Below are 21,883 nucleotides of genomic sequence, written 5' to 3'. Positions count from 1 at the left end.
TTAGGCAATACATTTGAAATTCTTGTAAAAATTTAGTCCTGTCTTGGGAAAGGGAATACTAGTAGGGTTTTGCTACACTAGTTTATCCTTTCTTCTACTTTGAACTATATCACAAATTGTTTGCCAAAAGATAAATAGCGAATTGTAACTATATTCACAATAGAGCAAGTGTTAAGATTGTTGTAACAGAGTCACAGCTGTCATGGAAAACAGGAGATCTACAATATTATACAAACCAAGCTCCAGAGATTATACAATCCAACGTTATCATTTATCTAGGCTACAGAAGACGGCCTTTAGTTCACTATATTATACTGGTTCGGCTAGCCTTCCGTCCCCTTTCATAGAGCTAGCTAGGCCATCTGCTGTTTGGGTTGGAGATCCTGTCATGGACAAGAATAACCACTTCACTGTTACATTCTATTCTGTTCAACATTTTAGACGTTACATCCACATGTGTACTTCGCTTTTAAGGTCATGTTTCATGTTTTTACTTACTTTGGACTCTCGGTTTTTAGGAAGTTATTGAATAATGGATATAGTTATTATTTTAATCAAATAATTAAACCAAAACTTAAAACACTAATTGGATTTTGGATTCTCTTATAAGTTTTATTATCAAGGATGACAGCAGATATTTCAGCCAACGGTTTTTAGTTCTAAAATTTAAGACAGGTATTTATATTTTTCTAAAAGAAAGCAAACCGTTCAATGAAAATATAAACTAAGAGTCTTATTTATCTATTAGTAAAAAAAACCTAATTTTTTACTATCTATGTTGAAATCGTGGATATGTCTGTTAAAGTTGACGACATTCGACGGTTGTGTTACGACAATTGCCCCTCTAGATCGATGTAAACTACCTTTTAGCTGTTCGAGTGAACTTCTAGTCTACCTTCATACCACTGAAGATGATATTTGGTATTCCCAGGACTATAATTTGGAGAAAACTGAATTTGTAAGATGGTGCATTTACACTTCGGCGAAGGATTGGAAGGATTATATAGGTTTGGTGTTGGAAGATATTATGGAACTTCACAATTCTGTTCCGTAGGTACATATTAGTTAGTAATACAGTAAGAGTTTGTTGTATATCGTCAGGGTGGAGTTAAGTCCAAGGAGTTTATTGATTTCAATATTTATTTATTTATCCCAAAGATTCTAGCCATTCTATTCTAGAGAATAGACACCCTCTCCAGCTAGAATCGCTCTGCTCTCGACTACTCCATTGTGTTATATGTGTAGCCCTTCATGTATAACAGATAATAAAGTCCATCTTATTTTAACTATTACTATTTTTGGATTCTCTTATAAGTTTTATTATCAAGGATAATAGCAGTTATTTCAGCCAACGGCTTGCAGTTCTTCCCTGAGATAACTCGTACCATTTTGTTTTTAAAAATGTCGAGCTGCTCCAAATGAGTCTTAGGTGCTGTAGTTAATGGTTCGTCGTTTCCATTATACAGCTGGACGCTTATAAGATCAATGGGCCTTTTCACGAATCTATTGAGAAGCGCAGAATTTCATCCCTGATAGATGCTTTATCGATTTGATTCTACATGTTCTCTTTCGTTCAACTTCTGTATTGTGATTAGATCAGTCAAATTTGGAGACCAGCCAATCTACAGACAGTTCGTATAAAAAATGTGAATGGGTCATTTTATTCTATTTTTAAGAATAAGATAATGTAATCCAGAATGCAAACTATTCATTTACAATGGATTTCGTAAAGTTTAGTTAATTAATAAAATACCAAATCATTTCCTTAGGAATTTAATTCGATTCTTTTAGTTTCTTTTTAGTAATGCAAATACTTTAAAAATATATATTTACATATGAACGTAACTTTCACATTTAGAAGCTACTCAAGCTTAAATAATGATATTATTCATTAAACCATTTGCATACTTCCACATAAATGTGTGATGGACTTCTTGGACAGATAATCAATTCCATGTAATCCCATTTGCACAATTAGTTGAGGAATGACAGATATTTTCTCTGCTTTGACTGTATTAAAGAATTTTACTTTGAATATTTAAATGATTCCTTTTTTGTTAATAATTTCCGTTACGTTATATTTAGCATACTAATACAGATGTCTGAATTTATTATATAAATAAGCAATGAAAAGAAATGAATTTATAGCTGGAGCGCTAGTGGTTAGAGATGTTCAAGTGTATTGTGGGTGCCCTTGATTGTACTGCTATCTATTGCTTTTCTGGTTTATTAAAATAAGGCAAACAAAATAATGTTAATAATATACATCAATTAATGTTAATGTTAATTCTTTCTGAAAGCGGTAAAATTACTTTACTACATTTTAAATACTACCGTGCACGTCAATGGCGCTTTGTTTGCCTAAAGCTTTCACTATCATTTAGAGAAAGAATTAAAATGGTTTGTGGAATTTTTGTAACAGATTTTTTATTATAAATAAATAAAAAAATTGTGTGGAACTTCGGCAATTATTGTCGAAAAACATTCTTTAATGTGTGAATTTCTAACAAAGGAATAAAATATTAAAGAGCATAAATAAGCAAACAAGGCAAGGAGAATAACCGTTGGCAGAAATAATCATTATTAAATTTGGCAACTGTACAATAATAATTATATAATGACGAAAAAGCCTAAAATGTTCAACAAAGTTTAAAAGCTATGAACCATGGAGCTAATCCCAAATTTGGTGATTTATTGTAAGCACTTTTGCCTCAGATGAGAACAAAATGGACCTAACTGTCACCAGGATAAGATAGAAGGCGTTTAGAAAGAAAACGTCATGTAATTGAAAGAAAGTTTTGCTTTTCTTCCTCAATTAAATTAGGAATTAAGCGATAATTTCCTGTTGGATAAATACTCCGTTATAATTATAAATAAATCGTCGGAAGAAAATCTTTGAAAACTTGAAAGATCTAATTATCAATTTCAATATCTCACTAAGATATGGCCATACAAAGGGGTAGACGGATTCTGAAAGCGAGAAGTAATTTCAATAGGCGCAGATTAAGCTGGCAGTTCTCTGGCATATTGTCGTTTTTAACATGCAGAGCCACATCTCCAGTTTGGGACAGGAGTTTAAAAAATGGAAATTAAACATTCGCAAGAGAGATTTCTGTCACATCACGTTTATACTTTAAAAAAAACTTTCCTTCTTCTATACAGCTACCAAATTCATATTCCTTAATGATGACATTATTTACAAAGCCCCATGTTTGAAAAACATGAAACGAATAACGTCGTAGACTACTAAAAATCTGGCCAGTGAAGGGCCTCGTCTGTCTCTAGCTGAATTATCATCTTAGAGAATTAATTTTTGTTTTTTATTTTGAACATCATTGGCTTGAGGTTATTGCTCCCCAAAAATGTATGAAGTACTTTTTATTCAGATTAAGTTATACATTTTTTTTGTAAATTATGCTTTCGATTTTGGAGGTAAGTACCAAGTCGCAAATTGGCTGGCAGCGAACACTCCTCCATTATCAAGTCGGACTATTAACAACGATTTTATTGGATCCTTTCTGAAAGAAATAAGGGAACTCTAAGTAAGTAAAGTCGCAGCTTCCTTTTGTCATTTATTTTAAAAGACTTCAGGAAGCCAGGAACTTCTTGATTTCTCCTTAAATGTTGGTGATGTGATAGAGATCAGTTATCAGAGCCAGAATCTCAATAGAGCCTCTTTTTTTTTCTAGTTTAGCCATTTTTGTAATTTTGTGATATTAGATGTCATAGAGTGATAAATTCGGAACTACACCGTTAGTTTAAGAGGTTAACCTATCACCCTAGAACCTTGTGATTCTTTTTCTTTAATTGCAGTTAAGCATTTAGCACATTATTCATCTAGTTGGCCGCTTATACTCCCTAAAACATGCGTTTCCATGGAAATCAATGGCGAAAATTTGTCACGATGAAGTTGTGTGTGGCCATCATATCACAAAAAAACGAATATCGCTTAAAGTCCAAGTGATATTTCGACTCAATGCCAACAGGGAAAGCGATAATAAGGTTTAGCACGAGATTAGTGAGCAGAGAATACTACTTCTTTTCAGTTTTTTTTTAGATTTCCTGAGTAATAGCTCCTTTGGTTTTCTTCAAACTTTGCCCATTGAAATACAGTTGATCATTACTTTTATTTAGCATATTTTCACCAGAAAAATATCTTTTAGTTAGATCTAAAGAAGAGGTGAAGTTACAACTTACGTCTAAAGTGCTGTTTCAGTATATTGTAGGGTTGCATCACCTCATAACACTAATAGTAATTTATTATATTTGTAAAATTCAACTATAACTGTGCATATCGATATGTTGTTGTTTTTTTTTCAGCCCTCATTAAAAATAATGGTTAATGTGCAAACAAGACCACAAAAAGAAAAAAGTAAATATTTGTAAAATCCCAGAGTTTAAAGAAATCGTTCAATAGCAATTTTTCGTATAAATATCAAATTAACAAATTTTAAGTTTGTTAATTGCGGATAGAGAGTTATGTTAGTGTTTGCTTAATGATTGTTAAACATATTGTTTATAAAGATCATTGTTGTTTAACAAACAGCAGCATTACACCTGTTTAGCAAGCATTTAATCAATAATGTTTTGAATAAATGTTAAAGAAATCTCAACCGTAAAGAATAAATTGTTGTAGATTAGGAATAAAAAAAAATGTTGCCTTTATTGCAGAATGAAATGGAATCAAATAGAATAAACTCCAATGTAGAGGTAAATAAAGAATGGTGTGAGCTGTTTGCCAGGACACTATTTCCTCTAGACCTTAAAAAATGTAAGAAGTACACATTTTTTCCAACGACTTATTACATTTACTTCCAGTTCAACTCCCCGAGGTCGGATTAACTGATAACCTACTATGGACCTGTTACTTTTCAACTACAAAATATTTGACGCCAAACTGTCGATTATTGCATGTTTACGCTTCGTTAAATAAACGTCTGGCAAAGTTTCTTCATAAATAAATTTAGATCGTATAGTGTACATGTAGAATGTGAGTGGTCAGGATGATTTTATAGACTACTTTTTTTTGAGCTTCAATGACTGTTTTTTTAAAAAAATCTACACACATATTTCGGTAGAATCAGAAATTAAAAAGTAATTCAATACAATTTTTTCAGGCGAGATTTACGTCCAACTACCAATTAGGTATCGTGGACGGGAATCAGAAATTACATTAAATGCCTTCCTTTTCGTTATGTTTGTATTTTAACTATGTAAATTTTATAAATGTACAATTAATAAGCAATTATTCTTATAATAATATTATTATTATTCTTTTTTTTTAATTAGATGGTTCGCTTCTCATATGACGAGGCTGATTAATTTAATTAAAAAAGAAAGTCCTAAATGCTTTCATTAACGAATTAATGTACATAGTATGTCCTGAGCAAGATCCTCACGCCTTTCTATACATCTTCTTGACCAAAACAAGAAATATCAATAGTCAAACTAGACTTGCAGAATAAATGGCAGAATGTAACGATTAAACCCAACCTATACTCCGAAGTTAGGCTAGGCGAGCGAAGTTCGTCTCCTATTTCTTCAGTTAATGTTGTAATGAATGCTAATGTTTCAAAAAACCTCACAGCGAGTACTGAGCAACAGGAGGATTTCAATAATAATAGAATAAAATTGGATGTACATAGAATTATGGAGAGGCATAGTCAAGTTCAGGATATGGAAGTGCTTTTCTTGAGTAAAACAAAACTATATTATTATTAAACGATTGTACTGTATTGATTTATGCTTGTTGTTTCCTATCGACCATTTCTCTAGCGGATTTTTGTTCCAATGACTTGCGATTTTTTAAAGCAGTACAAATTCAACTATAACTATACTAAAATAAAGTTTAACAGAAAAATAAATAATAATGTATAAAAAAACAGGTACTTTACATTTCATTAACAATTACTTATAAAACTATTAATTCTCCTGCAATTAATAAACTGAAATTGGTTGTTGGCTTTGCCTGTAGTCTTCAGATCCTGGAAGTGGTAGAATGTGAACAGTTTGTCTTTTTTGCTGAAAATTTGGTTTTCTATAATCTTGCGGTAGATATTGTTGATTTTCATATTTATTATTGTTGACTACAATTTCTGGTTCAGGTGTTGGTGTACCAGATTTCTTAACAACAGCATTAAAACCATTAACTTTATCCGAAGTATAATGTACTTCTCTCAATGTACCGTCAGCTTCTTGCACTGAATAATAACCTTTTACTACATCACCTTCTCTCGTCTCGTGGTGATTTTTAAAATCGCCCGTTTGCTGATCGCTAACTTGATATGCGTACTTGTAGCTTGGCTCGTTATCCTGTAAACATGAAAAATAACATCTTTATTAAATTAAAGGATAATTATTCAGTCGGTTGATGTATGATTCCCTAGTTAATTATATTCTAAACATAATAAAACTAGAAGCGCTGCGGTGCACTTAAAATTGAATTAGCTGGAATAAAATTCAGATATAGCGAACTGTGAATTGTTGAAAGATAAGAAAAGAGTGATAATGAACTAAACTAACTTAAGCAATTATTCTCCATACTAAATTTAAGCTTGTTTAAAGTATAAATTTGGTAACAATCAAGGAAGGGGTTTTGCTGAGTAAGCTAGAGATCTCAGTTCCAATCGATTTATCATTGATCTACCTTCTTAGGAGCCTCTAAAGCTGCGGAAGCCGGTAGTGCACTAAATTTTGAAAGCCACAAATTCTACTTATTAAAAAAGAAGAAACTATGTTACATTAACCTCCCCCTTGTTTAGGGAAACCAAAAGAAAATGAACAGGATAATAAGGCACCTGCTGCCCTTTACTTTCTAGAACAAAAGCTGGAAGACCTTAAATAGTAGATGGGTATTGGAATAGAAGCTAGTTTATCCAAATATCACAAGCAATAAAATCCAACAGAGAGGGTTTTTTTGTCCATAGAAAAGGATAGTTAATGAGAAAACGTATAATTAAGTCACTAAATATTATTTACATCTTCAGTAACTGCCTCATCAAAATACTCATTTACCAAACAAGCTTCGTATATCCTTCATTACATCCTCCTTTCAATGTAGAATGAATGTTTGGCCTAGATTAACATAATATAATGTTGAATAAGGTAAACAATCTAGCAACTAGTTGTTTGAAGTGAAGAGACTGCATATGCATATGATGATATTTACTCCTGGCTGAGAAAAACATTTTATCTGCCCAACTAAAGAGTTTTTTACTGAACAAAATACCATTTAATGATATTTTGTTGCATTATTTACAGATTTTTTTTTTTTTTTTTAAAAAATTAGGTTTGTCTTTGAGAGATTCCGACTCTTTTTTTGTTTTGTTTCTTTAACCTTTAACTAATGCTTACAAGTAGAAAGGAATCAATCATGGCTATTTTTCTATGTTAATTTTATTCTAAAATAATTAAGAAAACAAACAAAAGTTTCAACAGATGCCTATAAGTGGGTAAAATGTCTATTTCAAAAGCGGCACTCGTATTAATTCATGATTCTCTCTGTAATAGATCTAACAGTTTTCTGTAAATTTCTTACACAAATGTTATTTTGAGCCACAATAGATCCATTTGGTCGCGGAGGCGTAGGCTTTTAAGGCCGCCTCTACTAGAATTTAATCTTCACTAATTAAAGCCACTGTGATGGCCATGAGGGTGGCACGGACTACGAATCTAAGATGTACTTTGGTACAGTGTTCGATTCTAATGAGAGAACTTTATAGTGAAGTATTAATATCTGTCCGCCACGTCCTTGACAACTAATCAGTGGTTGAGCGGAATTGGACTTGAATATTAGCTTTTTGCCGTAGTTGAAACGAAGCAAATATTTACATGAATAAATAACCAAAAGAAATAAATTAAACCCACCTAAAAACGTTGACATGGCTTTACATTAATAACATTATTATGTATTACTAAATATAATAAAATGCCTTTTATTCATTACTTATTTATTATTTATTCTTTAATGTAAATTTGTTGGAGGGTTCTCAGGTCTTTCTTGTCTTGTACAGTTTTTGTTTTGGGTAGTCCACTCTTCTGTGGCGCTTACGAGAATTTCAAGTATGAAAACAGTTGGTGAATGAAAGTGCTATTTTACGAATAGATTCTAGAGTATTATTTTTTTATAACAACCGATTGTCTTTAAATATGGATTGATAATTGCACTTCTAATGTTTTTCTCTTGATAAGATGAATGTAAGCTAGTTCTGGATTGTGTAGGATCTATTGCATTGATGTTAAATGATGGACACTGCTTTTGGAACTTCATAAAATACTCCAGAACCTTATTTAACTACCAGAGAAGCAACTAATCCAACCATTAATCCGAAGAAAATTAACATCTGAAGCATTATTAGTGATTTTTCATTTGTAATAACTTGCTGTAAGATAGAGAAGTCGTTTGGAGTATCATTTCAGATCATTAAGTATAGTATTACATTCTTAATACCCTTGTTAAGTGTTAATTAGTATCTAGTGTAGGGTTATGTTTGGAAGTGCAGTCTGTTTTGGGCTTAATATTGAGTTAGTTGATTTGATAATTTAGTAACGCTTAACTTGAGCTAAAATTTATGAGGAGTAATTATGAACAAAAATGTATCTAAACTTCACATTTTGCATTAACATAGAATAAAAGCTTTTATGTAGAGATAACTTCCACCAAAAAGAAAAAACAAAACAAAGTTACAACCAGTTAGTGGCAAGTTGAAAAGTTTTTTCCCCACAATTACATCACCACAAGGCAGACAATATTTCATTTCCTCCAGAGATGCCTTCTAAAGCCTTAATATTTCTTCATAAAGTTACGGCTAAAAGCGGCTACATCTAACTTGCAGGTTTTTCAGTAGTTTTCACTTTGTCGCTACACATTACTTGTTGACTTTCATGAGTAAATTACTGCTAGCACTTTATTATTTTATTTTTCTGTTTATCCAATAAAAGAAATGATTAAGACCAAAAGCAGATTTGAAAATAGTGAATGACTAAACACATTCTATTGCTTTCTCTGATTACATTTCGGCCAGTGTATGACCACTATTCATGATTGTTTTTTATTTAAACTGAAAGCTTTCTTCTTGCAACTTGAGCATCAGATGTTGTTGCTTTCAGATATAGATTAAATAATGTAAGAGAAAGACTTTCAAAGTACAAATTACTTGCATTAAGCACCCCCCATTTTATACCAGTTTAGCGATAAAGTTAAAGTGCAAGGGTTTAAGCTAAAGTTTCTTAGAATTTTCTTGACTTTGCAACTTAAAGTCACTTCTTCAAACAATGTCTCTTATGCTATTGAGAAATTATTATTAACTAAATGTATCCTTGATCTTGGATCCTTGAAGAGGCTTTATTGGTAGTAATTGTCTCTAAGATCCAAAATTTATTTTGACTGATTAAAAACATAACTTCAAGCACTAGTGTTTTAAAAAATCTCAAAATTGAAAGGCTTCACATCTTAAAAAACATCACAATAAGTATCTTCACTTATTGCTGCACTTGAATAATATGTAGTAAGTTGAAATATTGATGTCCCCACATTATTTAGAATAGTCTAGAGTTTGTAACTACAGAAACGTTTGTTTCGTAGGAAATTATTCCTATATCGTCTTTTGTCCATAGGTAAATCCTAGGATAACTCTAAGTGAAGGGTGTTCTTTTTAATTAGGAGGAGAAATGGTTTCATCTTTAAAGGTAAAGGTTTATTTACCTTTCGTTTTACATTTAATACTGCTGATTAGTACCATTTACTTAAAAGTTAAATCTCAAGTAAGGATAGGGCCAAGTATTCAAATTTAAGTTAAAAAAAAAAACTTAAAAAGTACCATTCGTAATATTCGAACGAAATTTAAGAGTTTAGAAAAACTCTTGGCATTACCTCATAATCCTTAACGTTTTCAACGTCATACAGTTGCGGTTTCACCTCTTTGCCTAGGTAGTACTGAGCTGCAGATGAAGTGGTAACACCAACCATTATCAGGCTAAATATTATCTAAAATGTAAAATTGGATTAAATACCTTTTCACCTGATGTTTAAGATATTTAGAATTTCAAATTTACTACATTATCAGATTATTCCATGGATATTTATGGAAATATATAATATATTTGGGTCGCATAATAAGCCTTACCTTTTAGATATTGATAATCGACTTATGTGGGAGTTAAATTTCAGTATTCTATGTTCATATCCCATGTTTGGATTTACTTATTTAAAAAATTCTTATTCCAAACTTGGTTTAAGTAAATAGAAATTTAAAAATTCCATAAAAAGGAAAAACGCGTGACCACGTTCAACACAAAATTAATTAAATTTATGGAATAACATTAAATTTTGTATAAATTCTTGTTTGTGCATGTTGTATAATTACCTACCCTTCTATCAAAATTAACACAAGCTTATTCTCTAATTATTTACTCTTCTGTCAACAGTTACAACGAAATAAACGTAAGCAGTATCATTTAATTTCACTTTCAAATTAAAATACACATTAATGGAGAGCTAATTATTGTATTATTGTAAACTGAATCCTAAAACAGTTTTCTCAGTTTATTTACCCGTAGTATGTGCCTGCATACAAGAACACATGTTTACTGTATGGCTAAATATAGAAGTTATTTAGAACGCTATAAAGAGATGCATAATATTTTAATGAGGAATTACATGAAAAAGTAACGAATGCCTAAAATATTAATACTTCCGTAATAGGATAGTCAGTCAGTTTTTTAATTCTCTGAATGAATAAAGTCATCAAAATGTATGAACATTTCCCTGAGTTATGACCATGTGCACAATACTCGTAGACCCCACGGGACCTGATTTGGCCAGCCCCGAGTATGTTTCTCAGGCCTTCTTATTCTTCTTATGCCCTTCAAAATTCCCAAAATCCTGTCCTTCACTCACTCTCTAATTTCTAACTATGCTGCTACTACACCAAACGATTCTTATAAATATGTTAGTACTCCAAATTCTTCATCACAATCTTTATTGTCAGGGGATCATTAAACAAAAAAAAAACAGTTGTGGCTTTCTGAATTTTTGTTTAAATTATTATTTCTTTGAAAGAAGTTTTGGGAATACTCTGAAAACATATCTTGGCTCTGCATTACATTATTTGATAGTGTGAATGACCAGATTTAGGTTATTAGCTGGGAAATGTTTGGATAATAGGAAAGAGATAAAATAAAGAGTTGTCGGAACCCATTTTAGAATCTATAACACTTAAACGTAGATCAACTTTATCTAAAGAAACTGGAAAAGCGAAGTAAACAAAAATAGAAAATAAATAAATAGAGAGAGCTTACCTGTTGATATGCCATATTGATGTTGATGTAACAGTGAATTACCAAACTATGATATTTAGTATTTAGTGACACTGCTTTTTATACCAGCCATTTATTACACAGTCGAGCGAATTGCAACAGTTTTTGATTCTGAAAGTGAAAACTTGAAAATTACTTTTTAAATGATGAGTGATCACTGGATTATAACAAAATACATTTTATGCTACCATGTGTCAGTATTCAGTTAAGTGCAACATACTATATCATGTTAAAATAAACAATACTTATCGTTATACCCTTTATAATGCTATCATTACAATTGTCCTTAATTAAAAGACGATCGCGGTGTTTAACAGCCAGAACTTCTTTTACACTTTCTTGTCAAATTATTAAGAGTTTATAAAAATATTAATTTATTATAATTATCAATATGGTGGCTCGTTTTACATAGAAAGAGTAAATTCTTGCACTATTAATCTAATTTATTTCTTTTAGGGTTATTGATACTGATAATTCTGCAATTTTCAAGTTATTTCGTGATTCAGTTTACATTCCTTCAATTGGATTGTTAAATGAATTCGTATTCAGTTGGTATTCTTTTTAACGTTTAACATTATGGAATTTAGATTAATACAAATTCTCCAAGAGCTTTTAACATTGCTGTCTTCTATGTTCAATGTTACCTATTTCTAATTTCTAGTAATGAGAAGTGTTACCAAATAGCGAACTTAGGAATTAGGTGAGATATTGGTATAACAGTTATTGCTTCTTCTATCAGCTCACAAACGATCTAAGTGTGGTGAGTGCAAAATAGCAACTTAGAATTCGATAAAATTGTTGATTATTGAACGATGTTTTTGTTCTTTTTTTATCAATTTCTCATACATGAATTCCTGGGTATCCGTTTCTAAAAACAATACTAAAAATATCATTTTTCTGACTAGAAACGTTTAATTCTCACTATGGCATTTCTGAGCGTATGTTGTTTCATGTTTTTTCCCCACTTTTCTTCGATTCGGCCACTTGAGCATCCTTCTGTGACAGTCGATCTCAACTTGGTTCTACCCTTCGCTAACACTGCTCACTTTTGAAAACACGTTCTTCATTGGTTATCTAGTTTTGGGTGCTAATATTGATTTTTTTTTTTTTTTTTTCTTAACAGATGTTAACAAAACATAAATCTCATACTATTGTTATTATAATAACAGCAATAAAAATGAAAATTTATATTGGACAGAGAATTATTTGGAGAAAGAAAGAAAACTTAATAGAGGGAACAACTTAATTTCCGGAAAGTTCTGACAATAGGAAGTGGCGCTTACCTCAGAGTAGAGATTCTGAAATAAGATTTACTCAGATGATAAGTATTTTATCTCGGTTTGCACTCAATTTCTTTTTCTTCTTTATTAAAAAATCTAGTCCTTTCTTTTCGTTGTATTTGCTTTCTTTTTAATTGTGTTTATTCAAATATTAATGCGAAGCTATTTATTTTAAAAACGACTTACATAATCTCCTGAATGTTTTTCTCTTCTCTGTTATGTTTTATAACAAAATTATTTGTCCGCTTTTTTCAGCCATTTGATAGATACCTTTGGTAATTCAAAAAATTCTATTAAAAGAATTATTTCTGGTAACTTTTTACTAAACTATTTTCTAGAGATTTCCTCTGGTTCGAATCTGAAAACTCACTCTTTCCACACATGGAATCAATTCATCAAGTTCTTACCTCGTAACTCATTACCGTTGTTCTTCACAATTTGCATATCTCCAGTGACATTCACTTCTGTACTCTTTTGTAGAAATAGAGCAGCCAGCTGCACTCAGACTCAGAACTTAATCACCATCCTAATTTATCCATATCTTGTCCAAATAGTTCTATAGCAGTAATTGAACCTTCTTCTTTGTCTCAGTACATCAGAATATACTAGAATTCTTTTCCTGACTCCGCTATTTTGCGTACATTCTTTGCTTTCACCATGTTTTCATTACTTCTTATCATCATCCTTTAAACATATAAATTCCTAAACACAAAGCTCTTCTACTGCCTAGGCATTGAGTGTGTCAATAGTTCGCTTACGCATTCCTGACCCAACTTTGGCTTCCCTTGGCCATTAGATCTTTTTAGAATTTCTTTCCCGTATCTCAGCCTACAAGTCGAAGTTAGACCCTTCTTCGCTTGACTCCGTCCGTCTTTTGCACCACTTAATGGTAATTCAACAGGCTCGTTAACTGTTACGTTACTATCAACTAACGTAATCAATTTATTAAATCGCTAGTTTTGTCACACATCATACCAATTTTCGTACAAACGGGTTAAAATTAACAACATTTTTCCCAGTTGATTAACAGCAACTATTCTTTAGATTGATTATGTCAGGACGGCAGTAGCATGTGAAATACTTGCACACTCATGTGATGATCGTTTTCTGGTAAACTTCACTTTTATATAGAAGTACATTATATTGAGCGTGGGTAAAGAGAGTGATTCAGAATTTAATCGAGATATAGTAGACACTTTGTATTAAGTGATACAAGAATGTAATAATCTGCAATGTTACATTACACCATTTTATAGTACAAGTGACGATAATATATAACATCTATTTCTTTCCTGTTCACCTAACAATTTCCATAAATAAACCATTCGGTAAAAGCTTCATCCCAGGAGCTTGGGATATGTGAACTTTCTATTGTACCACCTGGCGAGTTACTTTTCTTTTTTTATTCACTAAAAGGGTGCCATTTTGATGCCAAAAAAAAAGACACTTTCTTTATTCCCATATTTATTGTCCTAAAAATAGTTAGGAAAAAAACAAGCTACTGAAAATGACATTAGTTTTTGACTTTCTGTTACTACCAAGCTTTACGTTTCTTTAAAGGAAACACAAGTAATTCTGATTGATTGCTCATAATTCTGCTTAGTTATAATTTTGGGATAGTTAATTCGCTCTGAATTTTGGGCATTCTGAAATAAGTTCTTTTTTTATTAAAAACACAGAGCAAATATGGGACCAAGCCACAAAGCTTAGCGGTATGATTTTCTGCAGAACTCAAGATTTATAAATTTAATGTGATCAAAAATATTTTCCCGTACGGCAACTAATACACCGAAAAAATAAAAATGAAATTTACGTAAAAGCTACAGGACTTTTCACTCCCCAAAATTGTTGCGATTTAATGGAAAATTTGATTAATTATTTTAGAAAAGTAGATGAATAAATTATAAAATATAATTATTAATTTTGAATTTATCGGCTAGTTATCTATCATCCTTAAACTAGAATTAAGAATGTGTAAGAACTAATAATAAAATTTGCAAAACCAATTATAAAAATTTCAAAATAGAATTAATCAATTTAGAAGCTCTGGAACATGACAGTAAATTCAATGAATGCAAGAGAAAAATTAGTTCAAATGAAATTGCTGTTCGAATAGATATTTCCATAATTAGTATTGTTGAATAATAATCAGGTTAAGAGGGTTTAATACATTATTGATTGGAACTCTCGATAAAATTGAACTGTCACCTGTTCTAATTGAATGGTTCGTTGAAATATTCATTAATGGACTCGAATTCTTCACTTAATTAAAAAAAATGAAAAAATATGGTTTGATATTGAATGAGTATTAATTCATAACATTGTCTATTATGAATTTTATCTGACTACTAAGTCAGATTTTCAGTGATGCAAAATTGGATTATTGTATAAGGTGTTAAGAATTATTTCTTGCAGGTTAAATGTTATTTTTTGATAATTCAGAGAAGTGATTTATATTTTCTTAGAACAATAAAAATCTTGTAAGAATAATTGAAGAGCTTGGTGCAAAAAGGAGTTATCTACAGTTTTTTAAAATTTTTAGTAGGGACAAAAAAACTCGTAAATATGCTTTAAAATGTATTCCTTATGTTGTGTCTGCTGTAAGGATTAGTTAATATATTGTGATGGGGGTCATTTGGGGCTCAATTTGAACTTTCTAGGGCATTTTTTAAGCGTGCTATAAGCAAAAGTTATTTTGCAGCTAACTCTTTTTTGCACCAAAATCATAATTTTCAGTAAAACTTGAGTACTTATTAAATACTTTAGTCAACAGATTTCTTGTTTTTGAGCTTTTAAGTGACATTTTGTGTCTTGTCAAAGCGAATGTTAGATATATTATTATGCCTGTCAAAAAAAAAAAAATAATATCTACCTAATATAAACATTAAATAAACCTAATTTTTTTTTTTCAAGGAATGTAAGAAATGTAAAAGAAAGTTAACTGCAGTAGAAAACTTATTTTTGCTCCAAATCTAGCCTAGGTTAGTGAATAAGTAATAATTATAATAAACGAGTCTGCATAAATTCTACACCAAAATATGTAGAATTGAACATACAATAGGGGGGCGCCACTAAACATATTTTCTGAAAAAAATGTAGATAACTCCTTTTTGCACCAAGCTCTTCAATTACTTTTTTTTAAGGTTAGAGGAGCAATTCTCATCCAATTTTTGTTCTTTTTGCCTTTATTTCATTTCTTTACTCTAAATTATTGTTAAATAAATGCTAAATTATATATTCTCAAACTAAATTTTCGAATTTAGCGTGGTGGGATAGAATAGTTCTCACGTTATAGGGGCTTTTGTACGGTTACTGTACAGTAGTATTGGCAGTCAGCCAAACAACATGGACACATGAAATCATTAGGTTGATTTCTCTTATTCTGAGCAATCCCAAAAAATCATTATTTCAAATCTTACAAAAACAGAAAAGAAAGAAAAAAGATAAATCTAGCATATAAATGCTTACTAATGGTGAAACGAAGATCAGCAAATGTTTTTTTTATGTATTATTACGTTTTGTTACGTGCAAAATGGTGAAAAGTAAACATTTGCAACTACGAGTATACCAGCTTTTATTGCATACTAGCAAATGTGTACTTTTACCTGTACGACTGGAAATTGTAAGTTTATTGAGTCAATAATATTCACTAAACATACATTTACCAAAGTATGTGTACATACTGTGAAGCATCTTGGGAAATGTGAGTTTATGTAGTTGTGTGTACACATTTACTGGTAAATGTGCATGTCCATGATCATTTTAGGTAAATACAAATACTGCAAATTATCAAAAAGAAATGCTGATGATAAAAAACTTTATTTAAAAATGACTAATATTGAGGAAACTGTTGTTATTACTGTATAATTATGAATGAAAAATAGAATCGTGTGTAGTGGTGATTGATGTTGCAAATTCTTATTAAAATTCTCGATTGTGATGACGTTATTTCCGGAAAAAAATTTCACCTAAATTTTGAAAATTTATTGCATGTAAACATTACAAAAGACCTTAGGAATCAATGTTTGTACCACTGCATCATAAATCAGACTAGTAAAATTTGGATATTTAGTTGCCTTACGGTTGTTTAACTACATTAGTTTAAATTTGATTATAAGGCACAGTTAATACCATCATAGTTAATAAGATAAATTATTGCTGCCCTTAGATTTAGGGTTTAAACATCGCCTACTTTATGATATATTGCTGCGCTTTGGAACAAGCAATCTGTTTGCGGACCACATGGACTTGGTTTGAATTATGGTACTTAAGAACAGAAATCATTTTGTAAACCTTTTGGTTATATGTAAAAACGAGCCCTAGAATATTTATTAAGTTCTCAGGTTTATTTGATTAACCACATTTAAAATAAATATGTGATATGCAAAAAGTATTTAGCAAAAAACCATAAAACAATAAAAGTGATAGCACTGTTTATTGATTTAATTAAAACAGGCTTTTGCAGAAATTCACGTCCACGCTTAACTTCTCTCCAAACTACGAATTGTCCAATAGTTTGTAGATTAATCTTCTACAAATTAGTGATCCGTACTACGTTTCTCCGTGCAAGTTCAGCTTAGAGCCTTATCTCTGTAAGATTCACATTACCAAATGCCAAATTATATCCATAACAAGTTCCTCGTCAACCAATTTGTCTAATTCATCAGGTTTTTACAGCTGCGTGGATAAACTGTTATGCCTAAAGTGAATGTATCAATAAGTTACGATTAAACAATTGCTGTCCAGTAATCCAACTGCAATACTCTAAGGATTTCATAGTAAATTATGGCAAAATCATAACAAACATTCTGAAATCTGAAAGAAAAACAGCGTAGTAAGATTAGCTACTGAGAGAACTGCTGAACAGCAGGTGTACCTTAGCCTCGAGCAGTAGCTGTAAAGATGAACAATTATAGCGTTTCTTATTCAATGTTAACAGAATGAAAATTAATTTGGCAAAACTGATTTCTGGCAATAACTTTCCTGTAACCGCTAAAATACAGAAAGCCAAGACTTGGAATACTGGGTAACCAGAATTAAGCTTCCACTCTGTCAAATTTGAGAGTGTAACTGAACAAACCAAATAAAAATATCGATACTTTGATTCTTTTAAAATTAAAAGAGTTTTTAATATCTTTTATTTGAACATCTTTATATTGCTCATTAAAATTGATTTTTTAGAACATTTAATCTTCTCTTAGGAATACTGATTGGTCTATCAATAAATCACAAGTCCGTAATACGACCAACATGGACTTACAGAGTTAGTTGAGGGCTCAACCAAGTGCACAAATTCAAAAAGAATCCAATCCTCCCATTTCAAAATTGTCCCAAAAATCGCTCCAACAACCTGGTAAGTATCCTTCTCACTGATTTAATCCTAGCCTATATTATTCCCTCTATCCAAGGCTTAGTTTATTTCCGTTACAAACATTTCCATATATCACGATCACCCCAATACAAATCCACTTAAAGATGTCTCTGTACTTCTAAGGGATAATTCGATTTCTCTGACATCAATCCAAGAGCCACACTTTAAAACGGCGAGCATTCGATTCTCTCTTTCCCAAAAATGTTAATGTTACTGCTATTGATTCTTAATTCATTTGAAGCAGAAGTAATTCATAAATTATTTGTTTAATTTGGTGAAGATCGCTGGAATAATTCTGAGGAAGAATTGTATCTCATGTGGTATATCTTGGTGAAGTCTACCAGCAGTCTGATCTTTGCCATAAACCACGAATCAGTTTTTTTTATTAATCTAATATTAAAGTGTGTTTTACGCATGAGTTGCAAAGAAAAATCCTGCATAATAAAAATAAGATAGATAGAAATCAAGATAAATGATATATAAATTTAAAAAAAATATGTTTTTAAGTAGGATAAATATGCAATGAACTAACAAAGTTTGAATACTAACTTTACAATCTGCAACGAATTCCAAACGGAGAAAGTCGTGGTTCAAAGTCGAAAAAAATTAAAATTAAATGCAAAATATAAAAGAAAAAAATAAAGTAAAACATTTCTATTGATAAAGACGGTAAAAATACTGAGCTAAAGAAATGATTAAATAATCTCATAATAATATAGGTGAAAAGTATTAGAGAATTCAATGTTCTAACCCCAGAACTGGATAGTGTTCCACTCGTATCTTCTTTCTATTAGACTGTAGCAAGTAGACTGCAATGTTGATGCTGCCTTTAAGACGATTTTAATCCGAAAGTATGTGACATTTGAAACACTCATTTCATTCTAATGACACGTGCAGCTTAATTAAGCTAATGCTGTAGATTGTATGCATTACATTTTATTGAGAAATCTTTAGCTTGTTGATGCTAACTGTTGTGCTAAATGTAGGAATTAAATTGGCAATTTCCACACAGAAAAGGGAAAAATTTCTTGGAAAGAGTCTCGAAGTACATGTTTACAGGATAATTTCTTCATGGATATTAAACATAAGTATTCTTACATTTCTACGGGGGAATTCGTTCTATTTTTCCCTTAAGGTATGACATCATTAGAGCGTAGGTAATTGGCGTAGGTATAACAATGTTGAAAACGTTCGAAATTGATCCAAACATTTAATCTTTAACCAAAATATGCTGTTTAGAATTAAAGAATAGCTGAAAGATGTACATTACAACACCTGAAACGCAAAATGGACCAATCAATCTTCAGTATTCCCTAAATTACATCAAAACCTGCGCACTGGTTGCTGGCCAAAATTGACACATTTACTAATCTAGTGTGGTTATTAGATTTGTGGTCTAACCGCTAATACCCTTACCTTAATTAGCTTATGCAAGACAATGATGTACTACAGAGTGGCATTCCAGATGAAAACTAAATTATTGTCTACATCATTTTCATTGGATACCTTTAATTCAAATAGATTTCTGAAAATCAATGATATTTCTATAATGCTATTATGGGGAATCTAAGACGCGGAGAACCCGGGTTCAAGTTCAACCTACCCTTAGATTCTCTCTTCCTATGTGTCTCCTAGTTCACTATCTGATGATGTAACGAAAGAACACAGTCTGGAGGCCGGCCGTTTTCTGAAAAAAAGGCTGCGGGTGACTTTGATGTCCGATGTTGAAGCGCTTTGAATGAAAATAAAAAAAAAAAAATTAATAAAAAGCTTCATTTTACGCATAAATAAAAATTTCTGTTTCATTTTTGAATGTTAAAAATAAAAACTATTTAGATATTCTGAAAGTTCAGTTCTACTGTTAAATATTCAAATTATTTCTGCTATAAAATGCCCATATTTTGAAGGTTTCGAAACATATATACAATGGAGTTCCATTCCAACATCAAAACTTTTAATTTGTCATTTTTATTCAAAAAAAAAAAAAATCGCACCGAGAAAAAATGAAATGGAAATTTAAATTAGAAGCTGCCTCTGATTCTGTTTTGTATTAAAGTAGAATAAAAGTTTTCTACACTAAAAAATAATAATCTAAAGTATTAAAATGTAAATAATGCAATGTTTTAATACGGTTTCTGGTCCCTGGACCGATATTAATCCGCGCAATAATAACTGAATTAATTTTACCTGTACTTTCTTCATTTCTAGTAAGTAGTCCGTAGATATCAGATTTTTTCATCTAAGGGTGTTTGATGTTAGTAAAATTTACTAACATTAACATTTTTATGAAAAATTTTATCAGTAAAGTTTGAGATCAACCCTTTTTCACAACCCGTAATATAATTGGTAAACGTTTTGAGCTCAAATTACAAATTTTGAATCCATATACACTAAAAAAATCAAAAAACAAACAAACAAAGAATATTATTTAATGAAAATTCTGTTTCAGACGCGTTTCTAGAGGCTGCCTAGATTGCCTTAATAGATATTTATAAACGTGGAAAAGTTAACTTTGTTTGACTTTGTTTAAGGAGTCTGAGGCCAAAGTTTGTTTAATGAGTCTGTGATTTAAACACTTGAACTGAGATTGACCCTAGAAAAAGCGATAATTATAATTTAAGATATTATAATTATTTATTTGCCGCAAGTCAATTTAAAATTTAACACATGGGCTTTGTTTTGATCTGCTTTTCTGTTGTTTTTTTTTTTAATATTCCAACTCTGCTGAATCTCTTTTCTTTTTGATTATTCCGTTATTCTAACATTATCTGCACAAGAATTTAACAAAAGATGGGTTAAGAATTGACAATAGTTTAATGCTTTTGAGATTAGTGAATCCGCTTTCATGTTTCCTTTTCTTTGGAACAACTTATGAAAGTAAGTTCTAGTTTTGTGATGGGGAAAGGATTCTAAAGAAGTTGTAAAAGGTATTAAAACTTTTAATTAGGTATTCAAAAGTTGGCATTTCTTTCTTTTCTTACTGATCTTGAACTTCTAATAGACGCTTTTCTTCTCTTTACCAACAGTTTTTAAAAACCTTTATTTCCCTAGTCATTTACTTTACTTACACAAATTAATAAATTTGCCAAATACTTGTTATTAAATATCTCAATAAATGTCAAAGTTTTCAATTGATTCAAAAAGTTAAAAGGACAGCAGAAGGTGGAATTCTCTTGCACAAGACTTCTTAATAAATATTTATATTCAAAATACAAAATAACAAGTCACATCAAACGTACCAGAGTGAAAGCATGATCTTACAAAATTGATAGATGTTACTGTTACCAAATAACGTCTCATGCACAAAAAGAAGCGAACATGTACAGTTTTTCAAGTACATACTTGCTTTGACATATTCGATAAGGCAATGCACAGACATGTTTAGCTACATGTATGTATATTCATGCACACTTAGTACGTGTAAATAGTGTAGTGTCTTTTAATAACAAATTTCACCTTTATGTACGTATGTTTGGTATGCAAACTATTTAGTTGTGATTTATTTCTTAATTATGTACTTACCAACTGGAATCATAGTTATTATCAAACGGTAACAATAATCTTTCACGTCGTCAAGCCATTTTCTTTTTTTTTTCTTAAAATGATCGGTTTCACAAACATAAGCAAACTCGCTTTTAGCATTCCTTTGGTTTAAGTCCTGCCATCGAAGTCGATTCTTCACTCACTGTTATCATAAATATTGTAAGTATCGATTCATTTCTATTCGACACTTTCTTCCAAGGTAATCATTAGTTTCATTTTGTTATACAGGTTGGAATTTATACTTTTTTTCGCAATAGTAGCGAAGGATCGTTTTAAATTTTAGAGCTTTCTCTGGGATAAAGAAACATTTGTTATCAGCTGTTAATCTTGCCTCGAAATCTTGAGATTAATGATTTTTTTATTTCTAACTTCA

At 31.0% G+C, this 21,883-nt stretch overlaps 2 protein-coding genes across 2 annotated transcripts in view; one reads left to right on the top strand and one right to left on the bottom strand.

Moving 5' to 3' along the window:
- LOC141452675 (neuropeptide F receptor-like) overlaps nt 1–21,883 on the top strand; it is a 290,310-nt gene that overhangs the window by 223,303 nt on the left and 45,124 nt on the right. The gene's annotated exons all lie outside the window — the stretch shown is intronic.
- On the bottom strand, nt 5,751–21,699 carry LOC141452680 (larval cuticle protein A2B-like). Its single transcript, XM_074125067.1, has 5 exons — nt 21,490–21,699; nt 20,155–20,357; nt 11,299–11,427; nt 9,872–9,985; nt 5,751–6,312 (listed from the first exon to the last, which is right to left on the bottom strand). Exons 3-5 carry the CDS (start codon nt 11,311–11,313, stop codon nt 5,938–5,940), a joined length of 504 nt encoding a protein of 167 aa, XP_073981168.1. The 5' UTR covers nt 11,314–11,427; nt 20,155–20,357; nt 21,490–21,699; the 3' UTR covers nt 5,751–5,937.

Source organism: Rhodnius prolixus, unplaced genomic scaffold (genome assembly GCF_049639745.1).
Source record: "Rhodnius prolixus isolate KJV_2025 unplaced genomic scaffold, Rpr scaffold_3, whole genome shotgun sequence".
NCBI lineage: Eukaryota > Metazoa > Arthropoda > Insecta > Hemiptera > Reduviidae > Rhodnius > Rhodnius prolixus.
This window is presented reverse-complemented; position numbering and strand designations above follow the sequence as displayed.

Excerpts from the sequence above, each read along its gene's own strand:
- LOC141452680 (XM_074125067.1), bottom strand. Across the intron at positions 6,313-9,871 it reads AAAACGTTAAGGATTATGAG|GATAACGAGCCAAGCTACAA; the intron begins GTAATGCCAAGA and ends TCATGTTTACAG.